The 24,936-nt window shown below is 53.1% G+C and overlaps 8 protein-coding genes across 8 annotated transcripts; 4 read left to right on the forward strand and 4 right to left on the reverse strand.

Moving 5' to 3' along the window:
- The first annotated feature begins 205 nt into the window (after window positions 1-205).
- GGS23DRAFT_357121 (uncharacterized protein) lies at window positions 206-2,207 on the forward strand. The gene has a single exon (XM_051513203.1). The coding sequence runs from the start codon at window positions 766-768 to the stop codon at window positions 2,044-2,046; it is 1,281 nt and encodes a 426-aa protein (XP_051374557.1). The 5' UTR covers window positions 206-765; the 3' UTR covers window positions 2,047-2,207.
- A 164-nt stretch (window positions 2,208-2,371) lies between these two features.
- Window positions 2,372-5,024, reverse strand: GGS23DRAFT_554320 (uncharacterized protein). Its single transcript, XM_051515530.1, has 2 exons — window positions 2,950-5,024; window positions 2,372-2,875 (listed from the first exon to the last, which is right to left on the reverse strand). The coding sequence occupies exons 1-2, from the start codon at window positions 4,373-4,375 to the stop codon at window positions 2,871-2,873; spliced, it is 1,431 nt and encodes a 476-aa protein (XP_051374558.1). The 5' UTR covers window positions 4,376-5,024; the 3' UTR covers window positions 2,372-2,870.
- A 3,496-nt stretch (window positions 5,025-8,520) lies between these two features.
- On the reverse strand, window positions 8,521-9,209 carry GGS23DRAFT_554328 (uncharacterized protein). Its single transcript, XM_051515531.1, has one exon. The coding sequence runs from the start codon at window positions 9,201-9,203 to the stop codon at window positions 8,802-8,804; it is 402 nt and encodes a 133-aa protein (XP_051374559.1). The 5' UTR covers window positions 9,204-9,209; the 3' UTR covers window positions 8,521-8,801.
- Window positions 9,210-9,359: 150 nt separating this feature from the next.
- GGS23DRAFT_357147 (pyridoxal phosphate-dependent transferase) lies at window positions 9,360-10,918 on the forward strand. Its single transcript, XM_051513204.1, has 2 exons — window positions 9,360-10,381; window positions 10,437-10,918. The coding sequence occupies exons 1-2, from the start codon at window positions 9,510-9,512 to the stop codon at window positions 10,804-10,806; spliced, it is 1,242 nt and encodes a 413-aa protein (XP_051374560.1). The 5' UTR covers window positions 9,360-9,509; the 3' UTR covers window positions 10,807-10,918.
- Window positions 10,919-11,864: 946 nt separating this feature from the next.
- GGS23DRAFT_357163 (acyl-CoA N-acyltransferase) lies at window positions 11,865-12,954 on the reverse strand. Its single transcript, XM_051513205.1, has 2 exons — window positions 12,336-12,954; window positions 11,865-12,280 (listed from the first exon to the last, which is right to left on the reverse strand). Exons 1-2 carry the CDS (start codon window positions 12,784-12,786, stop codon window positions 12,054-12,056), a joined length of 678 nt encoding a protein of 225 aa, XP_051374561.1. The 5' UTR covers window positions 12,787-12,954; the 3' UTR covers window positions 11,865-12,053.
- Window positions 12,955-16,956: 4,002 nt separating this feature from the next.
- GGS23DRAFT_594022 (S-adenosyl-L-methionine-dependent methyltransferase) lies at window positions 16,957-18,742 on the forward strand (the record flags this gene model as incomplete). The annotated part of the gene is made up of 5 exons (XM_051518102.1): window positions 16,957-17,260; window positions 17,411-17,504; window positions 17,558-17,730; window positions 17,892-18,272; window positions 18,495-18,742. The coding sequence occupies 5 exons, from the start codon at window positions 16,957-16,959 to the stop codon at window positions 18,740-18,742; spliced, it is 1,200 nt and encodes a 399-aa protein (XP_051374562.1).
- A 2,270-nt stretch (window positions 18,743-21,012) lies between these two features.
- Window positions 21,013-22,025, reverse strand: GGS23DRAFT_554336 (uncharacterized protein). Its single transcript, XM_051515532.1, has one exon. It carries the CDS (start codon window positions 21,570-21,572, stop codon window positions 21,240-21,242), a length of 333 nt encoding a protein of 110 aa, XP_051374563.1. The 5' UTR covers window positions 21,573-22,025; the 3' UTR covers window positions 21,013-21,239.
- A 463-nt stretch (window positions 22,026-22,488) lies between these two features.
- GGS23DRAFT_357186 (phosphate transporter) lies at window positions 22,489-24,842 on the forward strand. The gene is made up of 2 exons (XM_051513206.1): window positions 22,489-22,674; window positions 22,815-24,842. Exons 1-2 carry the CDS (start codon window positions 22,596-22,598, stop codon window positions 24,506-24,508), a joined length of 1,773 nt encoding a protein of 590 aa, XP_051374564.1. The 5' UTR covers window positions 22,489-22,595; the 3' UTR covers window positions 24,509-24,842.
- Window positions 24,843-24,936: the final 94 nt, after the last annotated feature.

Consider the following 24,936-nt stretch of genomic DNA (forward strand, 5'->3'; position numbering starts at 1 on the left):
CGTGTGTGTGAAGTCAGTACAGGGGTGTATATCAATATCTACCCACCTATACTTCTCCTATCCCAAGCCGCCGCCCCGTCGTCACACCCCCCCCCAATGGCTTGGTCGGAACTGTCTTGGCTCCATACATCCCTACCCTATCTAGCCTGGTGTGTACATAGCTAGAGCTAAGAGCTGGCTTTCGCATGCTTAGATGCAAGCCCCTACGCGGTATAATTACGCGGTATACCCAGCGAGGAATGGCCTCACGTGTGGCCCGTTGTCATCGACCGAATTAGGTCCGCTTCCGGCCTCTCTCGGTTTGGCTCGCGAGTCCGAAGGCGAATTATACGAGCCGTTTATCGCCATGTCGCCTCTTAGGGCTGACATCTACCCGAGCTTATTGGCAACCTCGCCTCTGCAAACGCTGCATACATAGTCCCCAGCTGGGCCGAGTCATGCTGGCGACGCGCCGGCATCGTCTGCTGTCCGTGCTCTGCTCTCTGTTCTAGCCTGCGCCATACCTAGAGCGATTCCGACAGTTTTATCGCGAGACCTACGGGCTTTACGGGAAGTCCTCGGTCCGATTTATCTAGTGCTCAGCTCCTTGTGTCCCCTTCGCGTCTCTTTCCTTCTTGCGTCTTCTATCTAGGCGGAATCCACATTCATCGCCATCGCCATCAATTCCCCACCTCTCTCTCCTCTAGCACTAACAAACGTATACACGCCTACTTGTTACCTATAAGCTCCAAGCTCCATCCATTCATTCCACAATCGTCACTGCGAATGCCCTTCTCTACCCTCGCCAGCTCCCGCGCCGCCGCGGCCGCGACGGTGGCAACAACCACGGTAACGACGACTGCTACGCCGTCCACTCTCGCCTCCATTGCCGTCGCCGCCGCTGTCGTCCTCCCAGCCGCGTACCTCGCATACCTGCAACGCTCCGTCGCGCGCCGCACTGTCGCCGCCGGGTGTCGGCTCGCGCCGCCCGAGGCGCTAACCGAGCTCGTGGGATCCTGCGTGGCCCCTTCTCACCCTCCGGCTCCGAACGCGAAGGGCGCCGCGGAGCGCGACGCCAACGACGACGGTGGTAACTACGAGGATACGGGAGGCGCGGACACGAGCGGTCCTGGCGCGCTCACCCGGGGCCTGATCCCGCCGACCGTCCTCATCGCGCCGTCGCATTACGTCGTCACGCGCGAGCGCGTCACGTCGCGACCGGTAGGGACCGGGGCGCTACGTGCGGAATTTGGCTTCGCAGCCCGGCCGGCCCACCGTCGCGCACGATCCCCTGGCGACGAAGGCGAAGGCGGGGTGCGAAGGCCTGGGGGACAAGACGACGACGACGACAACGACGACGATGAAGAGGCAGACGAGCGGCTCCTCCGCAGCTACCTCAGCGCGACGATGTGCGCTTTTGCACGCACGCCCCAGGCCCGCGTCATGCGGCGCATGGGGATGTCATCGCTGCTGCAGAAGGAGGATAACGAAGAGGGAGAGAAAGATGCGGGCGACGAGAACAATAATAACAGGAGCGAAGGTGAGGAAGGAGAATATAGAGAGCGGGAAGTTACGGCTAAGGCGCGGGAACGAGAGGGTCAGATGTTCGCGCGCAGCTTCGAGGACGCGTACCTGAGCGCGTGCGAATTCGCGGTCGGGGACCGCGTGTGCGGCGTGTACGTGGTCTCGGCGCGGCGACGGGAGCGGTGCCGTCTCAAGGAGGGGACCGGCACGGCGCGGGGCGAGGGACCACGGACCATGACGACAACGCGGGCGGTGCTGCGCCTGGAGCCGCCGACCGGGTGGACGGGGCCGGTGGTCCGGGGGGCGCTGGACGTCGGGTTCGACCGCGCTGCCGCGGAGGCCACGGTGGTGTTCGTCAACGAGACGGTGCTATGGCGCGAGCGCGGCCGCGAGGGCCCGACCATGCTGGAGGGCTGGGCGGGGCGGTGGCTGCACGAGGTGCTGGCGCGGTGGCTGGTGGTGAAGGGCGTGGAGGCGGTGACGGCAAGAGGGGGAACGAGGACGGGGCGCGAGGAGAGCGGGACGAAGGCCAAGAGGGAGTGAGGCGAAGCACGGGAGGGACAGAGGGACTAAGCTTTGGTGAGGCCACGGATGACGGCGACATCGGACGTATGTCTGGCCCTAAGGAGATATACTCTGGAGCGTAAGCTGACGGAGGCGTGGCTGAGCTCGTGTGAGGGGCGGGTACACCGAATCACGTCTTCTAGAAGGTGGACTGCTACGTTCTCAGCAATCTGAATCGAGATCCCTTCCCCGAGTGGGAGGAGGAACAGGCCGGCTACAGAAAGCCTCGCATGATGGACTTTTGCCTCAGGACAAATGTCGCCGTGGATGTCTCTCTGCTCGGCGATCTAGGCACGATAATATGTGTAATTTTCCTTTGGCAAGCGGCGGGCTCGACAGCGCCCCAGTCTCTCGACTCGCTCACCGCCAATCTGGCGTACTAAGCCTCGTGTTCTATCGTAGCGGTAACTATGCATACACATGCGCTTGTAACAGGGCATTCACGCCTCACATGACGCCAGTCATCTCTCAGAAGTCTGCCGCGGGTACTACCCCCTCCGCTTGGAAATTCCTTTGCTCTGTATTTCCAGGAGAAGGGAGCAATTCGTCGCGTGCTTCCGTCTACTGCATTCCTTGATATTCCCCGTAGACAACGTAGGTACTGATGACCTAGCCCTAACCACGGGACCCAAATCCTCTCTTCACCAAGAGGCCTTTTTAAGCCTTTCCTGATACGTAGCTATATCGATATATAGCGACTGGTCATGTCGGGTATAAATAGAAACGCGTCAGAATTTCTAATTCCGCTACGCATCTTAAACGCCAGATCCCCCTTTATTATCTATAATCCCGCAAAGGCACTTCTAGCCTGGCAAACGGGAAAATTACAAGTACCACTGGTCAGCTGCTTAATCTTCCGGATGGGGAACGCCATCCACTTACGAGTTCCCTTGTAGAACATGAAGATGAAGTACCACAGCGCCCGAATCACCGTCCCACCAGCAACGGTGAGAGCCGTTAGCTGCCCGACGGAGTATAACGGAGACGTCTTGTGCACCTGGTTGATAGCCATCGTGACCTCGGCCGAGATCATGCTGAGCATCGCCAGGACGCTGTTTTCGAGGAAGTTGACGCTCACGGTCACAAAGGATTCGGAAAACCGCTCTCCGTAGAGCATCATAGTTTGTCGGTCGCTGATGTGGTGGCCGCATCCCTTACACAAGTGGCAAGCGACGCAGCACTCGGTGCCTGTCGGCCTCCCTCCAAAGTCGTATCCGCATTTTATGCATCCTTTGCAAGTTGGACACACATCCTTGTCTTGGCCGGGGATCGGTAATGGTGTCTGAAGTTGTCCGTGTAAATCGCAGCCGGCTTTCCTCTTGCAAATGCGGCAGTAGCTACACTCGTAGCAGGTTTGACACTTTCTGAAGTCCACGGGGTTGCACGGATTCTCGATATCCCATCGCTCGGCCTGGTGATAGGTTTCGGCACGTATGACGGCGAAGTAGGAGCCGTGAGCGATGTTGAGGAACCGGTACGCGAAGTAGATCCAGTAAGGCCTGATATCGTTCGGGGGCGAGTCATCCAGACAGTTGCTGAACCACGCCCACCAGAAGACCGAGAAGCAATCGCAATCTTGTGAGGGAAGTAGGCCCGAGGTAAAGCTGCCGACGAGAATGCCCTCTATGGCGAGGCCGAGCAGCTGGGCGAGCAGACTTATTCCCACTTGCCAACGAGCTGCGAGGGTCTCCTTCGTCACGAGGTGTATAGAAAGGGAACTGCCCTGCGCGTCGAGGATTATAGCGCCGAGAATTGCGTCGATGGGAGACAGCTCCCGACGCGCCCAGGGCACCAGGAGGGCGATCGCCAGCGACACGTGAGTTATAATCAAGCCGCCGCCGATCTCCTTAACTGCCGTCTCCCGGGGGTGCCAGATCCCGGTGAAGGTTATCAGAAATAGTATGCCCACCTGCATCCAAGCAGCCGCGCGGACGCCGTCTCCCACGATGTCCGCGTCCGCGTTCTCACACTGGCCGGGCTCGTCGGATTCCTTCGCGCCGAGCCCCACGAAGGAGACGCCGCCGAGGACTAGAGCAAAGAACGCGGAGACGTATCCGAATGACCGTAGTAAAGAGGCGGGACCCCCGTCAGGATCGGGCGGGACCCAGTTCAACGAGGGGAAAAGGAAGGCCAGGGGCTTGAGAAGAGAGTATACTAAAATAAACTTGAAGCGGCCCGGGAACGAGATGAGAAACTCGTAGCATTTTACAAGGAAAGGAACGTGCAGCATGATCTCGACCGCGATCAGGGTAACTTTCAACGCGGCGAGGATGACAGTGGTGTAGAAGCCCACCTGGAAAGCCGCCATGGCACGGGTTTCTGCGAACCAACGAAAGCAGTAAGGCCCTTGGAAATGCGAATCAATGGGGAAAGGGATACGATTCAAGATCCAATCACGGCGCCATTGTGCAATATATTCTCCTCGAGGACATCATGCTATCTGCCTACCGTAGAGCCTCACTGGGTATTATCCCGCCAGCGCGACGCCCATGATGGCGTCTCACGCACCCCTTCGACTTCTTTGCAGAGGACATGTCTGTAAGCTGCAGAAGAATGTTGCTCTCCCCTCTTCAACCCTCTCCACTATGTCCCCGTCGACTACACCCCCCTGGACTCTGCCCTGGCCAGTGTAAGCGATGATGCAGGCTATCCACGGAAGCGACAATCTGATCGGGGGGATATAATCAAGAATCAACGCGGCGGGCAACAATTGGGCTAATGTCGGGAGCGATTCCGTGCATCACGCATATTGGGGCGGCTTTCTCACTGCGACATCATTCGCCTACGCCGGCCAATAGGGGTCGGACTCACAGCTAAGCCCCCTCGAGGAGGGCGTGCCGCATGTCTATGATACCATCGCCGTCGAATCACGATGCCGCGAGCCCGATACGGCGTCAGAAAATGACACCCCAACCCGTCTTACGGGCTGCCTTGAGTGATCCCTGCAACAGCTGATGTCCACACCCTGGTTAGGGGGGCAAGAGGCCAGCGAAGGGCGGGAGGGAGTTCCGGCTGATGTTGCAATGTATTAAACCGGATCCCCCCTCCCCCAAGCGCCTCGACTTTCGGATTTCTAGGGACTTCCAGACACCACGAAGCCACATCCCCCGCATCGCAGAAGGTATTATAAGCGAGCAACACACTCTCTTCTCTCCAGCGCGAAATCCATCGAACAAAACACCGCAACACGCATCCGACGCAGCAAATCGCAGACGAGAAAGAACACGGTCCGCATCGTCGCCGACCGACCGACCGACCAACCAACCAGCAGCCACATCCAGCCAGGACGAGCCGACCCAGGACAACGACGCACGCCGAGCCCGCCATGAATAGCCAGACGCACCGGGCCACCAACCTGTCCGACGAGACGGCATCGACGACGGCGACGGGGTCGACGGCCGGTAGCCGCTTGCGCTCTAGATGGCGGCTCCAGTGGCCCTTCCAGCGCCACGGCGCCCGCAAGCTCGACCGCTACCGGTTCGCGAACTCCGCCGGCACGCCCGACTGGTCCTACCACGGGCGCCCCGTCGCCGCGTACTAGGGGCGGCTCAGGGCCGCGGGGCTAGAGCTCGGCATCGAGCGCGAAACGGAGAAGAATAAGGATAAGAATAAGAAGAGGAGGAAGGGGGGGGGGGGGGGGGGGGGGCGTGTTTCCGTCGCCATCCGTTCCCCCGTACCTAGTTTCCGCCTAGTATTGTTCCAATCCGCGTACTTCCTCGCCCTCTCTCCGCCTCGCTAGGAGAAGAGGCACGCGAGCGGGAACAGGAGCGGGGCCGCTTCCACACAGCTTGTTCTCTTTTTTTCCCTTCCCTCGCCGTCCCAATCGACGGACACGGTTGACGGCATGGGTTGGGCGGCGCGCGGCCGGCTTTTGCATCGGGGGCGTTGGCGACGGGTATTAGGACAGGAGGGGCGGCGCGGTGCGCCGGGGCATCACTCTGCGGCTGCATCGGGCGCCGCCACGGTCGTTCTTTTTCGGGGCTTTCTCTCTCTCGTTGGACACGGTTTGGTATAGCCGCAAGCAGATTAATATGTTTAGTCTAGGGCGCTCGTCGATAGTGCATACAGAACGTTATTAAACCCTCTACACATGCGAAGAACAACGCCGTCGCCGCCGTTGTCCGCTACAGCTCGCTGGGTACGGCGTGCGGTGGGGTGCTGTGCTTTTGCTTCTAATATGCTCTATGCCTCTATGATTATATGAAATATCCGTGGTTCGTATCGCGTCGAGAGCCCGTTGTAGACCGGCCTCTATACTGCGGGCATCGGCCTACCTTTGTAAGGGGCGGCCTGCGAAAAGAATGAAGAGATTGACCGCTGCCGAGAAAAATGCCTCATTCCCCCAACATGCTCTTGTATCCCTAATTCGAACTAACCTACGTATAAGTTCACGGTAGTAGAAATTCGATGAGGAGGTGAATGAATTACGACGATAACTTCGTGTTGAATCAAGGCACAATAGTACCATGGCAAAGACTTAGCAACTCGGGCAACTTAGAGAACCACGAGCGTGGTGTTAGTAGGGTCAGCAGATCGGCATGAAAGCGCAGCGTATTTCCGCCGAGGCTATCCCGGACACGACACCATCGCCGTCCCGTCAGCTGGATGATTCATAGTTAGGCACGGTGACTTGCCTCGCCTCGCCTAGGACACATTTAAACCCTCCTTGCCCTGCAAGCCTTGGATGCGTGCTTTGGAGCGACTTCGATGCGAGTGAGATCAAATAAGGTAGATAAATTTAGAGCGAGGGACTTTATCAAGGAAAACACATGTCTCAATGGGAGTCTTTTGCACGAGTGATACGTAACTTCTCCGCGGCACGAGACATTTCGACCAAGAGTTCCCAGCCAGCCCCCTTTATCATAGGGATAGGCGGGCATGAGATTTGTACGTGGTCGCCAACATTAGGAAGTCCATGCCCCGACTATGCTTTCCAGTACCACGTCTTGGATGTGTCGTGGAGATGAAATGGGGGTTGGGGACAAGTCACTCATGAGTGACTCGAGAGAGGCTGAGTCACAGGCTAAAGATTGGTGAGCAAGTTGATCAGGGATCTCGCTTATCTAGGATAAAATGGCTTGCGATCCTACTTATGAATGCTTCCCTGCCTTACGTCTTAATACCTCCCCGGTCTAGGGGCGTGCCGCTCTCTGGGGCTAATATTGCTCAACCCGCCAGCCTAGACGCCGCCTTGTTGGTCTACTCAGAATCGATATCCTAGAACTCGAAATACCGGCTCTATTATAATATGTCCCGGACTAGGTTCCCGGCTATTACCTTCTCACACGCGACCGCAATCTCGCTGCTCTCATCTGTGCCCGCCTGCCGCCGTTTCCCCCCGTCCGCGGGGTGACGATGCGGCCGTTCCCAACGGCGCCGAAGGGGTGGCGGAACGAATGCGGCTAGCCCCCTGAGCGGTAGTTGCGGCGCCTTACGCGGGGTTCTTTAACATCGTAAAGAGCAATGGGTTGTCTCGAAGGTCTTAGGCCGTTGGTTGGTACCTCGCGAGAGGAGTGAGAGGAGTGAGGATGCCTTCTGGGTGCAGGCTCAAGGCCCGCAGGTTTGAGGACTGCTATCTCCGGTCCAGTTCGTTTGCCAAGAGGATATTGGCAAGCTTGGATTGATTGTACGACCCAAGTAGGTATACTCGGTTTTTTAGAACATGAGGTCGTCAAAGTTGATTTTGCCTCTCTGATGGGCCGAGGACACCGATACGACGCGGGAGTTGAACTCGGGACTTACCGAAGCCAAGGTAGCATGCTTGACTAAGTAAAAGAGGAGGAAGTAACCTAAGGAAATGTCTATTACCTAATACTGGAAACAAGGGAATTACCTACCAACATGATTTGTGCCGAACTGTAACTCGGATCTATTATCTTACGTTTTGCTGGAGAGATTGTCTTCCCGAGGAGTGGCTAGTCGTGATGGCGTCGGAAACCGTGGACAACTGCTGATCCTCATGGACCTCTCTCCCTCCCGGGCTTACCATCTGCAGGAATCTCTTCGGCGATCTGCTTGCCCTTGGCAACATCCCGAACAGTTATGTAGACGTCCGCCCCTGTTAGGTGGATAGTCTTGGCTGTCTCGGGCCCTAGCCCGCTTGGCGAGCAACCTGTGACGAGAACAATTCAACCAGGCCCTGATCTTCAATGATCGGAGTAGATGTGGGGCGGGTATCTCTTGAACCTTCGAGGTTCTTTAGTTCGTGCAGTTCGGCTTAAGGTCGTGTCGTTTTTACGTGGCGATGGGTCGAGACAGGTTGAAGACTTCTTTGCTGGATTTGCGGTAGTGGCGTAGCACTGCTCAGAGAAGACGTGGTTGTTCGGGAGGGAACAAAGTAGGGGGCTTTTTACCGGTGTCCCAAGCCATGATAATAGAAGCAGACGTGAAATATACCTACGTCCCCAAGCAACACGCCATAGACTCCGACATATTAAGCCTACCGACGTTCATTATTCAGCATTCCCTACAAAAAAATATGCAGACCTCTATTTATTCAGCATCCGCTAGAGCGAAGACCCTCATTATTGCATAATCCTAGCTTTCCGATCTCCAGCCGTGGCTGTGGCCGAGCAGATACTACCCGCTGATCTCTAGTGTCCCCTTCGGAGGCTGGAGGATAAAGATACCATCATCTCGCTCTTGATTATTGATAGTACTCTAAGCGGAGAAAAAGTCGTTGTATTGCTAGTTAATTACGAAAAGATCAAAGACGAAACTTCTGTTCGTATATTTTAGAGGTAGATTGATCGGGATGACCTCTCCACGTAAAGGGGCTCAGTCGTAGAGCTATTAGGGGATAAATCGACCCAGCTACCGTCGGTAACTTCTTTTCCTGGTACTGAATAAAGGCAGCTAGTCCTTTTCGATCTAGTACGTCTTTTTCGTGCCTTATCACGGGCAGGTAGAGGGCCGGACCGATCACAAGCGAGGGTGACGATACGCCTGCCTGCCTTCATCGTTAACTTGCCAGATTTAAAAGCATAGGTAACCATGCGGCGCGGCCCAGGCGTCAATCGACTAAAGTAGGGCATCCCGGGATTTTTATACCCAGGTACGTATTCGGGAGGGAGGCTAGGAGGGAGGCAGCCGTCGTCTGTGGCATCAGGAGGGAGGTGGCCGTCGATTGAAGCCATTTCGTGCTGAATTGGTTAGGTAGGTATATTCGTGGCCGAAGTATTAAGGCGCGGGAGTAGTCACGTGTACGGCTAATTAGGCGCTCACCTATCCGCTCCCGGTAAGCGTGGCATGCTTAGTCATGTGACGCTGTACGCACAAATCGGACCACTCAAGAGTTTTCTCTGTGAGGAACTCCGTTCCACATTCCCCAGAGCTAGAAATCTCTCCGGGTCACAAATCCCTCCAAGTCCGGCCGGTCCGTCTTCTATCAGTCAGATACTCAAGCCTCAACAGACCCTAGCCGATACGATTCCATATACGCCATGCCCTCCAGATCAGACATTACCTACTTCGGTCCAGGCCCAGCGGCTCTTCCTACTGAGGTAATTGAGGATGCTGCCAAGGCTCTGATCAACTATGGCGATACTGGTCTAGGCATCGCCGAGCACTCGCACCGGTCGGCCATAGCTACGGATATCATCAACGAGACCAAAGCTGATCTGGCATCCTACCTCGATATCCCAGACGATTACGAGATAATTTTTATGCATGGCGGTGGGTCGGGGGAGTTTTCCGCTGTGGCTTACAACTTTGTTGGCGCTTGGGTTTCGCGCAAACACAGGGAGATTGGTAGCTCAGTGCCGGAGCTTAAATCGGCTGTGAAGAATCTCAAGATGGACTACATCGTCACTGGTAGTTGGTCGCGGAAGGCAGCGGCTGAAGCTGAGCGACTCTTTGGCTCGGAATATGTCAATATTGTGGCGGATAGCCGCAAGGAAAATAGCGGCAAATTTGGAACGATTCCGGATGAGAGTACCTGGAACCTCTCTCAGGATGCCGCCTTGGTCTATTATTGCGATAACGAGACAGTTGAGGGCGTGGAATTCCCCAGATTTCCCAAGGCCTTTGAGCCGGGGCTTAATAGACCGATTGTCGTGGCCGATATGAGCTCCAACATTCTTTCAAGGACGATCCCGATCAAGAATTTCTCAGCCATCTTCTTCGGCGCTCAGAAGAACCTCGGAACGACTGGTATCACCGTTGTAGTTATCCATAAAAGCTTCCTCCCGCCTATAACATTTCAGCCTCCTGCGACTCTAATGAGACAGCTAGGTCTGCCTATCCCGCCTCGCATCTTCGAGTATGAAACTATTGCGAAGAACAATAGCCTCTATAATACACTTAGTATCTTTGAGTAAGTATATCCTCTTTCCTCAAGGTAAGATTTAAACTAATCAAGTTTTCTTTAGTGTATATGTTGCAGGTCAGGTTTTGAAGAGGCTGTCGCGACAGCATTCAAAAGTGCAAGGACAGCAAGCTGTGGCCGAAAAGAAAGCTCAACTAATCTACAGAGCTCTTGAAGTTCACCCTAGTATCTATCAGATCATCCCTGATAAAACGGTGCGGTCACGTATGAATATCTGCTTCAGGATTGAAGGTGGCGATCCCGCAGAGGAGGCTTTCTTGCAGGAGGCTGCTGCCTTAGGGCTGACTGGGCTGAGAGGTCACCGTGATCTGCGTGGTATTCGAGCGAGTAATTACAACTCGGTTCCTCTTGAGGGTGCAGAGAAGCTTGCTAAGTTTATCGGCACCTTTGCGTCGCAACGGGAGACTTCTTAATTAGAGCTAGACTAGAATGGTAGATGCTTCGCTTAAGCTCACCGAGTTTCCCCAACCAGACAGGATCTCCAACTTCCGCTGTGAGGCATCGGGTACCATGACTGCGCGGAATGTTTTATGAGACACCCATCCACCGCATATTCCCCATGCGAACCGTCCCTCCCCAGCGCTCGGTTTCCCAGATATCACCCACAGCCTCCCGTACCCATAGTTCAAACCACTATTGACGCGGCCAGCAGCAGGACCTATATTCCCATCATTCCACCGACACCTCCCCAGCTATCCACATCCGAGGTGATGCTTGGCATCGCACGGCAGTTCTTGGAGTGATGTTATGACAAAACGTTACCCCGCTTCACCTTTGATATGCCTACCTAGTTATTTTCATTTGTTCGCGGTTAAGAAATACATAAGGTTAAGATGCACAAGATCACTTATTACTCTTGAAATGAAGTGTTATGAACCTCATGACCGATACTTCGAGACCGACGCCCCTTCAGAGCAATATCTGCTAATGTCAAGTCAGCACGCCCTTGACGTTGCTTAGTGCCCCAGGTAGTTTGCAGTCGTACTAGCCACAACAAGGGGCTTCGAATCAACGCGTGCTAGAAAGATGACCCCCTAAATTTAGTGCGACAACTTCAACACACCTAACGTGCTTCTTTACCCAGCATATTTGCGTGCGCGCCAGCCATCAGTTATAAACAATCTTGAGATACCATCAACGTCTCTGGCATTACTCAACCGTGTTTAATTCTAAAGGGTGCGAACGATTTCTCTATGACTATGTTTGGAATCACTAATAACTCGTTCCTCATCCGGCCACGCGCTTTCTCGTCAGTTTCACCTATCTCCATTCTCCACCCATAAACAATTGATTCATTTAGCAGGACACTCGCAGTGTACCTTGTGGCTGGAATAATACGTTTCCCGAAGCATGCAGACTTTGTCACCAAATTTTCGTCAATCACATCACTTCTTTATCCTATCTGCTTCTATCCTTTTTCTATCATAATTGCAAGCCGCTTTCTACGAACATAGTCGCTGAGTACTTATCTCACCTTCTAAGTCATTAGCAGACGATTTAGTCCCTTGTCCTCTAGTACTGACAATCCCACCCACTTCGCTTCGGTGATGGTGCTAACCGTCTATTCTAAAATACCTCCTACGCGAGTGGTCAAAAAGCTTTCTTGGAAAGCGCTGCTGCATCTACTTGACGCGAAACATTCCACTATCTAGACTCATATCTATGATTGTCGCTGTTGCCGAAGCATGCTTGTGATAATACCTTGGGGTGTCTCAACACGACCGACAATCTCGAAGCCAAACTTTGTATACAGCCGAACCCCGTCCGGGGCTGCGAGCACGTATGCATATCGTCCATGCTGATCAATCTCTTCACAAATCCGCTGCATCATTGCCGAACCGATCCCTTGCCGCTGATACTTCGGATTTACCGCCATAAACGTCAGGCCTAGAGGCAGGACCTGTCAGTAGGGTGCTATAAAGCGTAACGTAAATCAACATACGGCATATATTGTCGAGATTCTTCAAGACCCGATCACGTTCCATTCTCAAGGCTCTTGACAGAGCGGACCAGCCATCTATATCGATTACCTCCGGTATCCAAGTTTTCTTGCGCTTTTCTTTCTTTGGCGGCTCGTTTGCCTGACCATTGTTCGCTTCGACTTGTTCACGATTCCGCTCTATAACGGTCCACCCGCAGAACCCAACGGGTGTGCCATCAATGGACCGTGCCTTCAAAAAGCTTTCCCATCGGTCCTGGAAGGCATCTTCCAACATGTCGGCATACCAGCGAATTATCTCATCCCTTTGCGTTTCGGTTATCGTGTCGGACAGAGGAAACATCGTCCGGTACAACGGACCGTTTTGCATTGCGGGAACTTGGACATACCGCGCAATGTTTTCTGCATCGGAAACGTCGACTTTAGAAGAAAGATTGAAGGATATTTGCGGCATTATATTCGATTCGCAAATGTGTTGGAGTGAATCAAATGAAAGAGACGTATGGGCAGTTGCAAAAGAAAAGCCGTAGCTACGTATGTGTAGGGTTGCAAAAAAAAAAAGTTTTCAATTGAACTTGACTGAAAAAGAAGTTTTCTGAAAAAAACTTAACTTAAACTTGACTTAAAAACTTGAACTTTTTTATTTTTAAACCCTGGGTATGTGTGTGCATTTTGGCCAGCTCGCTTCCTGCTGCTTCGTAAGCACTTAGTCATCTAAGTATACGAAACGTTGAGAAGCTGAACCTGAACTACTGTTCAATTAGGAGAATTACTAGGCCCTAGAACTGCTAATTGACGAGATTATATACGGCTCCTATTACTATGAATATTGCCTTGGTTCCGAGTCGTGTTTGTCCAGGACTCTGAGACCTTAGGCCTAGTCTAGCTTATGTTGATCTAGTAGAGACGATAGCTGGGACAGGAACGCCTGATCTATCTGGTGAAGCGAGCCGGTGTCCGAGAACTCGAATTCGCAAGGCACTGAACGAGTCGAAACGATCTTGGCAAGATGAGGCTATCGTACTTGCAGGCGACAGCAGTAAGTATACACAGAGAGCGAGTGCTACCAGCAGTCTGGGAACCAGCATCTGGGGAGCCCTTTTCTGTTTTCTACGTTCCTTCACCCATTAAGCCTATGAGAAATAACTGATGAGTGTGCCGAGGCAGGTCCAATATACGACTAACTTAAGTAAGCAGGCGTGAGGCTCTAATCCAAAGAAGAAAAAAACCGGAGAAAGTCAAAGTTGTCATGGTTGCGGGCATCAGAAAGGCCACAGAAAGTTGGATTTGATGAGCTAGTGTGAATACACAGCATAGAATTACAAAGACACGTATAAAACCAGGAGGTATGCATCACACGAAGACATGGGTGAGCGCTGGGGAATGTCTGACAAGGAGGTTTCTAAAGTAGCATAAAATATGGGGCTGTATTGGTTGTAGGACGCCCAAAGCCCCCATAACCTCTTGCGACAGTACAGGTAGCCCGGGGATCTCCTTCCCAGAGGAGCACTTAGGATATTATACCACCACATCCTTTACATACCCAGTTAGAGTCCAATATGAGTAGTTGACCCTGTTATCTCATTCTCATTCTACTCGATATGCCTTTTAGCTGTATTGCTAAGCCTTGTTCCTACGGTAAAATGTGATATTAGTTACTCTATTTCCACTTATCCACTTTTATCTATATACCATCTGTCGCGTAAAACGTAGACCCTTGCGATACGCTTTTGCGGTACGTAGGCATATAAGGGCTGGTCCAATTAGTATGTGACACCATCTTAAATTAAAACACAGTAAAGCGATTCTTTCTTACATCCCATCGAAACTTTTTTCACCCTATTGCAATTCCAAAATTGATAAAACACAAGGTAACATACAATCCCTACTAAACGTCATGGACTGGGTGCCCGGTGTGATTGGTACAGGGGCCTATCGGTAAGCTAGGTCACCGCTTTACGAGCCACCCCTCTACGGACCACCGCGTTTAGGCCTATAAACGCGTATTTTTTCGCGATGCCCTTATTTATAAAACCTATAATTTCTCGATTAGTTTTAATCCTCCGTAATTAATCTTATTATCGATTTGTTCCTGAATTCCTACTGATTCTCGTAATGGCTTTAAAAGACGTCTAAATCCGCGTAGCCGCCGTTATTCGGTACGTTTAATGCGGTATAAATATCCGTAAAGCTACCCTTAAGATATATATCCTTCGTTCCTACTTATTACGTCGTATAAAAGGTAAACCGACGAAAGAATAGCTAAATAAAAGCCGTTAGGCCTTATTACCTATTTAAGAAGTTAAATTAACTCGTTAGGTTATTACGTAAGCTAGGCTAGGCTTCGCGCCGGCGTTTTCTTAGTTTAGGTTTATAGCTTAGCGCTTACTTAACGCTAACGGTAGCTCTCGACGGCTAGGAAAGCACTAGCATTATCGTTTCTTAGCTCGAAACCCGGAGATTAAGTCGGCGAAGGCTACGATTATCGATTATAAACGAATTAAGGGCGCTACGGCGGTAAATATTAACCTTTTTTTCGATAGGTTAAAGGCTCCTTAATTAATAGTTATTCCTCCCGAACGCTTCTTTAACGTCGACGAAATAGGCATCGCTTAAGGCGTCGCCGGAAACCATTAGGTAATTACCGAGGCTAATACTTATACGGTACTTAAGAAAGGCGTCGAAAAAGGCTAATAAATTATTACTCTTAAGTATATAGGATACGGCGGAAAGCCTCTTCCTCCTATAGTACTTTTTAAGGGTATCGACGTTTAAGTTTAGTAGTTTCCTAACGATACTCGCGAATTATAAGAGGATTAGCGGTTTTAAGCGTTATCTAAAGGATAGATTAGTAATACTATCGCGTTAAATTAGCTCGAAGATATCTTTATTCCTTATATTCGGATTCGTTTCGGTAATATATAAGTAGTCTTAATTTACGACGGCTACGAGTCGCATATAAACGACGCCTTTCTTTAGTATTATTTCTATAATAAGATATAGCTCGTCTTTTACGAGCCTTACTATAGTTACGTCGTATAGGTTTTAAACGTAAAAGTATTCGGGTTAGTAAAAAAACGGCTAAAAAGCCTCCTTAAGGAGAGCTAAAACGTAGCTCTTTAATTATACCCTTTTAAAACGGATATATTAAAGGCATACCGATTAGCTAGGGTCGAAATAATAACTTCGCGAAATATTAAGAAGGCTTAAATAACCGCTAGGATTATTCCACGGGATCGTAAGAAGCCTTTATCGTCGAAATTCGTAGTCTTAAAGGATAAAGGTATCCCTCGCGTACGATCGGAGCTATCGGAGTCGGTTACGAGACCTAAAATACCTAATTTTATAGCATCGTTAGTCGACGAATATATTAAAACGCTTTTATATAGTTAGGAATTACGGGTTTCCTTTCGGAAAGAGATACTCGCCGTAATTAGGTTTAAAATCCCTACTTTAACGTAGTTAATCGAAAAGTCTAGCAATAGCTAAGATCGGGATAAGAACGAAAAGGTAGTTTTAAAGGTCTAGGTTAAATATAACGCCGTAAAAAACAAGAGAAGTACTCCTAAGACCTATCGGAAGGTCCTCCTAGCTCTAGGAAAGCGCTTCGTACGTATAGCTAACGTACGGCGAATAAAAAGGTCGTTAAAAGATAGGATCGTATATAAGGACGAGGTAAGCGATAAAAAGGTACCTAACGAATAGGAAACGGCGCAAGAAACGGCTAAAAACGAGGGATCGTAAGCGGAAAACTATATCAGGATAGTATCGTCGGAATCGGAAGGTTTTAATTAATTTTAATAATCTAAATAGCTTTAATTACCTACGTAGTAATAATAGTAGTAAGGGTTTTTTAAGTAGTCCGTAGAGGGGTGGCTCGTAAAGCGGTAACCTAACTTATTACCCGAGCTGACAGCATTCCAATAACTTCGTGGTAAAGTGGCGACTTCGCTACGCTAATTATATTACTATTACAGCTATCATGAGACTCTCATTTCCCAGCCATAAGCACTCGTAAAGTACCTTCATTGGATCAACTACCATTCGCCTACTGTAAGGATCCTGCGGGTCACCACCCCGGACAGGCCTCAGTTTTACAGTCTAGATGCGGTCACGTTGGTTCCTTAATTACTATCAGTTACTACAACCTAGCCGTTGTTAAACATCCTAGACTGGTCTAGACGCCACGGGGGTCGCGAACTAAAGACTCAACTCCTCGCCATATAACATAAGAGCCAAACCCTGTCAGCTTAATAAATTAATACGAGATACGGAATGGAAGCCAGACCCGAAATTCCAAGGCCAAGCGTATAGCTTGAGTCAGCAACCCCTTCAAATCCGACAAATCAGAGCAGGAGATGGCAGTCTCTACTCTACAGCATCACATCCAATGATGTAGCCGCCGTCCAGCGGTGTCAGTAGATGGTCGCGAATACCAACAGCCTTAAAAGGGTTAATTTCTGTTGCTTAAGTAGAGCCCGCGCCCTTACGATTCTAAACCGTAGAGATATCATCCTCAACCACCTCCCAACAACCAGAAGGGTATTTACTAACTCCCATTCTCAGATACTATCTAGTTAAATTGTACTCCCTGTCAAACATCCCCCACCCCCCCCCTTGTAGCATGTCCTCAGACACTATCAGGCAATTGAACTCGATTCGACCGGAGAACTTCGCGAATGACTTTGAGCGCTTTGAGGCGAAGGAAGCAGCGCGTGGGCTTTTAGCCCGGCTTGAGACCCCGGTAGAACACGCATGGGCCCTGATGGCCGAGCAACCCTTCGCTATCGCTGGCCTGATCCTTGTGAAGGATCTCGGCATTTGGGCTCGATGGGCGGCGCTTGAGAAGAACGGTGCCCCTGGCGCCTCGAGGTCTCTGGAGGAGGTTCTGAGCATGTCTAATGCGCAGGTAGAACCGAATTTAATACGTAAGCTTGCTCGCCGCATCGCCTCATTCACGTAAACAGGCTGCTCACGGACCGGCCCTAAACTTCGAACCTGTCGATATCACGTGCATAAATTCTGATATCCGAAATGGCCCGATATTACAGGCCGTGTTCTAAGATACCTCACCTCAGTATTTATCCTCGAGGAGGTCGACGTTGACACCTGGAAGCCTACCCCTTTCTCCTTGGCGATGGGAGGCGACATCGGCAAGATGGTGCAGGCATCGTGAGTATTCGCGGCTGAGAAAAGTAGATACATTATACCTACGCTCATCATAGCCTAGACCACACTTATCTCAGCAGCGCGAACCTACCCAAGTTCCTAGCTAAGATCGGTTATGCGGAGCCGCTTGATCTCGATCGGTTCGATAATTACACCGATACCTTCGGGGATCCGTTCTGGGCGCGTTGTAAGGAGAACCCCGATTTGGCGCCGAGCTTCGCGGCCATGAGTAAGTGTTTCTCTATCAAAAGTCTTTGACAAAAGGCGACCCTATCTCCGCGGGGACTATTCGTGCCTCGGGGGCGCCCTTTTAACTTCCGCGCCCACGATTTCGCATTCCTGGATTCCTCAGATACACGTTCGAGGGATTCAGGGGCTAATACTTCGCAGTGACGGCCCTCACGGCCTACAAGATGGATTGGACAGCCGTGTATGACACCAATCGCCTCGCCTCCGGTGCGGACTTGTCCCCCGGAGCACCGGCCTTATTCGTCGACGTGGCCGGCCTGCACGGCATGGACTCGATGCGTCTCCTTGCCCGACATCCGTCGCTCCCGTCGGGCCTCCTCTTCGTACAGGACCTTCCGGAGGTGGTCGACTTCCAGATCCAAGCCGACAAACAGGCTGCTATCGAGGGGACCCCGCGTCTAGACGCACGCATCACACGCATGCCGCACGACTTCTACAACCCCCAGCCTCTGCTTGGGGCGCGCACCTACTTCTTCCACAGCATCTTACACGATTGGCCGGACTCCAACTGTGTCCGCATATGTAAGCAACGTCCGGGTATCCCTCTTCGCCTTCTTCCGTGGCTGGCCCTGCCCCTAGAACAGAAAAAGGAAAATCACCGATTTGGCGGGTTTTCCGCACCTTATTGTGCCCCTGCCACATGGCTCAGTAATTTTCCGCGGTTCTTCAGCCGTATCTTTGCGACCTCTTCTGTTCCCGTTAAACTCCTTTCGTAGCATCCACTAACCCTAAATACTATTATAGTGGAAAACATCAAGGGCGCTATGAAGAAGGGGTATAGCAAGTTGTTGATCTACGATGTTATCATGCCACTCAAGGAGGCGACGACTTTGGCGTGCGCTGTGGATATGTATTTGATGGTGTTGGACTCAGGGATCGAGAGGACAGAGGCCCATTGGAGAGAGATTATCGAGAGTGTGGGGCTTAAGGTGGTAAGGATTGACAGACACGAGGGGGCGGTGGAGAGTATGATCGAGGTTGAGCTCTCTTAACGGGTGAAGTTGTCATTGAGTTATACGGGTATTGCCCAGTTGTTGACATTCTCATGGTTTCAGCCTGCTTCAAGATAGGAACCGAAGGGCTCACTGCAAGCGAGTATTAGCTGGGGGAGATAAAATCACATTCTCTTTGGCCCTCTTTTTAAACGTTTGGGGTGTTTCTGAATGCTTAAATCCACCAGTTAATACTAGTTTATTCATGCTATGGCGCTTACGCGTACCTGCGTAGACTCTCAATGCTGGTTTGACTCCCTCTCAGGTAGAGCTTATGTTTAGTGACTTCGCAATATATAATAACATTGGACGGATATGTCAGCATGCTGGATTTCCATTTTATTTCCCTGAATCATAATATCTGCGGTCGAACATCCATACGAACGCTTGCTCAAAGGCCACGATACGCACAATTTTCAGCATATCGATTCCCATTCCTATCAACACGACCCCATTGATCATTCATAAACATAAAATCCCCCCTCTTGAACTGCCCCTATCCAGCCCCTCAATTTCAACTTCCAACCGCCTCCAAAGCCATCTTAATATCCTCAAGCGTGGCATCTCCCCTTAGAACCGACGGGTGCTCCAGGGCTAGAACCGCGCCACAAGCCACAGCCTACCGACATAAATTTCTATTTTCTCAATCCTATCCGCGTCACAGCGTACAAACCTCATCTATCCGAGAATGCGATGCAACGCAAGTAAAGTTCCGCCTGACAGCTCCCCATGCGCGTGCTCGGGGAAGCGAGAGGGGAAAACGATAAGAAGGGGGGGTTTTTTCCCCCCCCCCAAAAAAACAAAGAATGAGGGAGATAAAGAATGGGAGAGTGGAGAATGAAGGGATAAGAAGCGGTGCCGGCAATTCCTTGCGCGTAGCCTTTTATGCCCGAATGAATATGTACAATAATATTGGTGGCTTAGGTCGGACCGTCTGGCGCAGCGGGAGATAAGAGAACAATGATTTAGATATTCGATTTTAGCATACGCCAGCCGAAGAAAAATGTAAAAAATACCCATCTCCGCCTCTGGCAGGCAACGCAGGATCTAGATATCCCAAGTGGCATAGGGGGATGGAAGCCTGCCCGGGGGACTACCGATACCTATAATATTAGCTCGAACTGCCCAGCGAGCTGAAGGCGATTCGGCTTTCTCTCCAGCCCGACAAATTCTTCACCCGAAGAACGCCACATACGCCTCGATCAAGAGGGGCACGCGTAGAAGCGAGCACGGAGGGGCACTGTTAGGGCGCAGAGAGAAAGCTATCAGAATCTAGTCGAAACGGCTGGTTGTCGGTGACCTAATAGCGTAGCCAAAAACGCTACGCGCGTCCACCCTGTCCGAAGAGCGACATTATTACCTAGCTCTTTGGACCATCTCTCCGCAGAGCATCCCAATATTGCGACGCAACAACGTGGCATGTACGCGTACATAGTACACAGGAGCGCAATGGTAGCTAACCAGCATCGGATAACCCGAGCATGAGATGCCCATTGCAGGGTACGCCGGTAGGGGAGTCCCCCCGGGGCTAGGCGGGACCGACAGGATCGCTCGACGAGCGAATGTGGGTAGAATGTGGGAACGGATGCGTCCTGCCAGTGTATTATCCCCGAGGAGCGGGGACAATCCCGGCGGCGGCGGCTCGAAGCTCAAGCAAATGCGCGTGCGAGCTTCGACGCACGTGCTGGGCCTCATGATGGGGTGAGAGAGGGATATTAGACGGGTACCTACGAGGTAGGACGAGAAAAAGGAAGGAATGTCAGATGCCTTCGCCGCCGCGTACGATGCCGTATTTGTTATCGCCCTCCCTTCCCCCTCCCCTCCCTGCTTCCCTCTTCCTCCGCCGGGGAGAATCCTGACTCGAGAGTGTCTAAGCGGCGGGAGACCATCCCGAAGACGGCAGCGCTTGAGGGTGGCGTTTCACTACCTATTACGTCCACCGTGCGTACATGCATAATACATCGGCCCATGGAGCTGGCCTTTGCTAGCTGGTGAGAGGGTTGTAGAAGGCAATATATACATAGTACTCTGGGCCTGCGTTTACGATGATCGCTCGTGTAACTGGCTAGCTCTCTCTCCTACGTTACCACCTTACGAGCTGCCTATTCCGCTTCCTTTGTCTCTCCCTTCCCTGTTTCCCGTCTTCCCTCTGTCTCTCTATCTCCCTCTTTTCCCTTTTCCTTTCCGTTCCTCTTATCTTAACACGTATCTGTTACAAGGGCCCCAACAGAAGCGAGCCGTGCGAAAGCTCCCCTTCCCTCCCTCCCCCCCCTACCTCCCAATCCCACCACAGGCTCGTGACCGAGGTCTTGTTCGAGCAGGGACTCGGTGAACGAGCTGAAAGCAGCGCGCTTCCGTCGCAGCAGGCCCCGGTCGCCTACGGGCTGCGCTAGGCGTATTTCTAGACGGCTGACGCGCGCCCTGGGTAGCACCGGCACCGCCCATAGAAGTACGACCGCAGCGTAGGCACACCATCGTCGGACGGGGCTAACGGGAATCAACCTGCCAAATCAGGCAGCGTGGTTCGACGGGTGGATACTAGCGTGCGTATACCTAGGTGCCCGTCGGTGATCCGCGCGAGTAGAACAGAGATGATAAGTAATGAGCATGTGGGCGTGTGCCTGTTGGTTTGGTTTCGCGGTAGGCGTGTGTCAGTAGGCGTGAGTGAACGTGTAGGGATCTCGCGCGAAGGGGTCGGTTTCACTGCGTCCGGAGTGGTACAAATAGGCGACTCGCATCGCGCAAGGGGAGCGAGGGTGACCGCAGCCAGCAGATTAAATATATTAAACACCCTACGGGGAGGCATAGACGGCAAGACGGAGAGAGGCATTCCCTGGTGCGGTCCGTGACGTGCGAGGGTGGGTGACAACCACGCCAGAGCCCACGCCCCATCATCATCTTGTTTCCGTCCTTCGCCCCTCGCCCGCTCTTCTAGAAACGTTCCATCACGGGAAGGAATCGTCGAGCTCTCGCCTACACCAGCTGTCGGTTGGTCCGGCGCGTGTTGGGTGTACCTTGGTCGGCTTGGCCAGCTTGCTTGTTTCTCGCCTGGCGACGGCGAGTTGGTCGGTCGAGAATCCGAGGGTGCGGGCTGGCCGGGGGCCCCCCCTGGTATCTTGTTCGCAGCCGCTCACAGCGAGAGATGGACACACGTGGGGGAATCTGGAGATGTCCATTGGGTGAACCCCGTCTCGCGTCGACTGGGACCTGCTGGGGTCCGGATCCCCCGCCAAGAGCATCAGCCTCGAAATTCACCACGAACCAGACCGATGTGCACCGCACCCGCACAGCGAGAGAATGCTTTGCCGTTTTGCCAAGCCTGCCAATGCTGCTCGCAGCGGCAGCGAGACCGACAAGCTTCCCAAGACAATGCCCAGCCGGTACTTCCAGATCCAGCGGGTCTTCGCAAGTCTTGGGTACATCGGCCGAGCAGGGGACCCAGGTTACATACCGGTCTAACCTACATTCACCTTGCTCGAGCTGATCGGGACCATCGAATATCACTCGTCGCTGCACGAGGGCGATGCACAGGTCGACCCCTCCGTCCAGTTGAAGTCAACCTCGAGTGTCTTGCCGCAAACACGCCTTACAGTACGGACACCATCTTGGGCAAACCTCGGTCAGACTGTTCAGGGTAGGGCAGGCGAGCGTGGATGCCGGTGGCTTGAAGACTGCAGTCTCAGCGGCGTTCTGAAGGAGGGGAGAACGCCCGGGGAAGGGCATATAAAATATTCCTATCGTCCACCGCTCTTGCGTGAGACCCTTTTCTTATCTCTTCTCTTCACCCGTCAGACGGCAACCGTCCTCTGAGAACCTCGGTCGTCGTCGTCATCGTACTGTCCCGCGATTCAAGATGGCTCTTCATCAGTACGACTACATTTTCGCCATCGGCACGCTGTTTGCGATGCTCGATGCCTACAACAACGGCGCCAGTACGTAGAGCTACCCCCCCCTTCCGACCTACTCCAGGTCTCCTTGCTTGTCCCCCCCATCCATCTTTGTATTCGTACGCTTGGCTCTGTTTCTGCGCCGTCGAGTGCATAGAATCTGACTTCTCTCTTTCGCCGTCCAGACGATGTTGCAAATGCCTGGGCGACGAGCGTCTCGTCGAGATCCATCTCGTACCGGCAGGCGATGATATTCGGCACCGTGTTCGAGATGCTCGGCGCCATCACCGTCGGCGCGCGAACGGCCGACACCATCAAGAACAAGATCATCCCCAACGAAGCCTTCGGCGGCAATGCTGGTGTCCAGATGCTCGCTTTCACGTGTGCTCTCGCCGCTGCCTCCTCGTGGGTTATGTGGTGTACGCGACATTCCGCCCACGTCTCGTCGACCTACTCTCTCGTCTCTGCCGTCGCCGGTGTCGGTGTCGCGACCGTCGGCGCCTCTCAGGTTCAGTGGGGATGGAACGGCGGTCAGGGGCTAGGGGCTATCTTTGCCGGCTTGGGCATGGCCCCGGCCATCTCGGCAGGTTTCGCCGCCGTTATCTTCACGCTCATCAAGGTTGTCGTGCACATTCGCAGGAACCCCGTGCCTTGGGCCGTATACTCCTCTCCGTTTTTCTTCCTCATCGCCGCTACCGTCTGCACTCTATCCATCGTCTACAAGGGGTCTCCCAGTCTCGGCCTGAGCAAGAAGCCCGGCTGGTATATCGCTGCCGTCACTCTCGGCACCGGTGGCGGCGTCGCCGTCCTCTCCGCCATCTTCTTCGTCCCCTTCGTGCACGCCAGAGTCATCAGGAGGGACCAAAGCGTCAAGTGGTGGATGTTCATCTACGGCCCCCTCCTCTTCCACCGCCCGAACCCCGAAATCGCGGAGCGCGCTGTCGTCCCCAATTACGCCGTCGTCCAGGAAGACGACGGCTCGCACGTCTCCTCGAACCGCTCGCACGAATCCATCTCCGACCACGCCGAGGCCGAGAAGAGGGCCGCCTCCGTCGAGGCCACCCAGGCCAGCTATAAGGAGATCATGGCGCAGAGCGAGGACCGGCTGCACGCCCGGCTCCTCGAGAGCCGTGGCCCCATGGGCTGGGCCATGCGCACGCTCCGGGACAATCCGATGGGCTCGGGCGAGATCTACGAGCTCCACAACGTCAAGATCCTGCTCAAGCGCGTTCCTGCCATCGTCGTCTGCGGCGCCCTGTACGGCCTGCACTACGACATCCACGCGGCGCAGTCCGGGATCGCGGGCACGCCCGAGGGCAAGCGGATGCAGCGGGTGTACGCGCACGCGACCAAGTACCCGAACGAGGTGGAGCACACGTACTCGTTCGTGCAGGTGCTGACGGCGTGCACGGCGTCGTTCGCGCACGGCGCCAACGACATCGGCAACTCGGTGGGGCCGTGGGCGGTCATCTACGCGGCGTGGTCGACGGGCCAGGCGCGGGAGTCCACGGCGCCAGTGCCGGTGTGGCAGCTCGCGGTGCTGTCGGCCATGATCTCGATCGGGCTCATCACGTACGGCTACAACATCATGAAGGTCATGGGCAACAAGATCACCTACCACTCGCCGAGCCGCGGCTGCTCGATGGAGATGGGCGCCGCCATCACCGTGCTCGTCTTCTCGCAGTACTCGCTGCCCGTCTCGACGTCGATGTGCATCACCGGCGCCACCGTCGGCGTCGGCCTGTGCAACGGCACCCTGAAGGCCGTCAACTTCCAGCGTGTCGGTCTGCTGCTGCTCTCGTGGATCATGACCATCCCCATCGCCGGCACCCTCGGCGGCATCCTCATGGGGCTATTCCTCAACGCGCCTCACTTCTAGAGCTGGCCAGGCCCGCGCTCTCCCTTACCTGCCATCTCTTCTAGCGGGATACCTATTTTGATTTCCTTCTACTCGTGTTGGGCGCGAGAAACGGTCCCTAATCACGAGACGGCATATATTCGTGTGGCATGCTGGATTTTCTCCATAATTGGTTCCGGCCAGTGGTCGTCTGGATAGAGAGTATCCCTAAGAGAGGGATGAAGAATCGAGCTACGGGTCTCCGAGTATATGACAGAGGATTCACCGCATTGTGATGGAGAGTCTCCTTGAACCTCCATTGGATGAGTACCACAGGATGGCTCTCTACCAATATAACAACGTGTTACCTACCGTAGGTGGATAGGGAACGCGAATTCTGATCGATGCGAATATAGAAGCGGCGAGGAGGCCCACGTAGCGTCATATACCCAGTCAAGAGACAGACCGGG

Source organism: Durotheca rogersii (genome assembly GCF_024521655.1).
Source record: "Durotheca rogersii strain YMJ 92031201 chromosome Unknown GGS23scaffold_4, whole genome shotgun sequence".
Classification (NCBI taxonomy): Eukaryota; Fungi; Ascomycota; class Sordariomycetes; order Xylariales; family Xylariaceae; genus Durotheca; species Durotheca rogersii.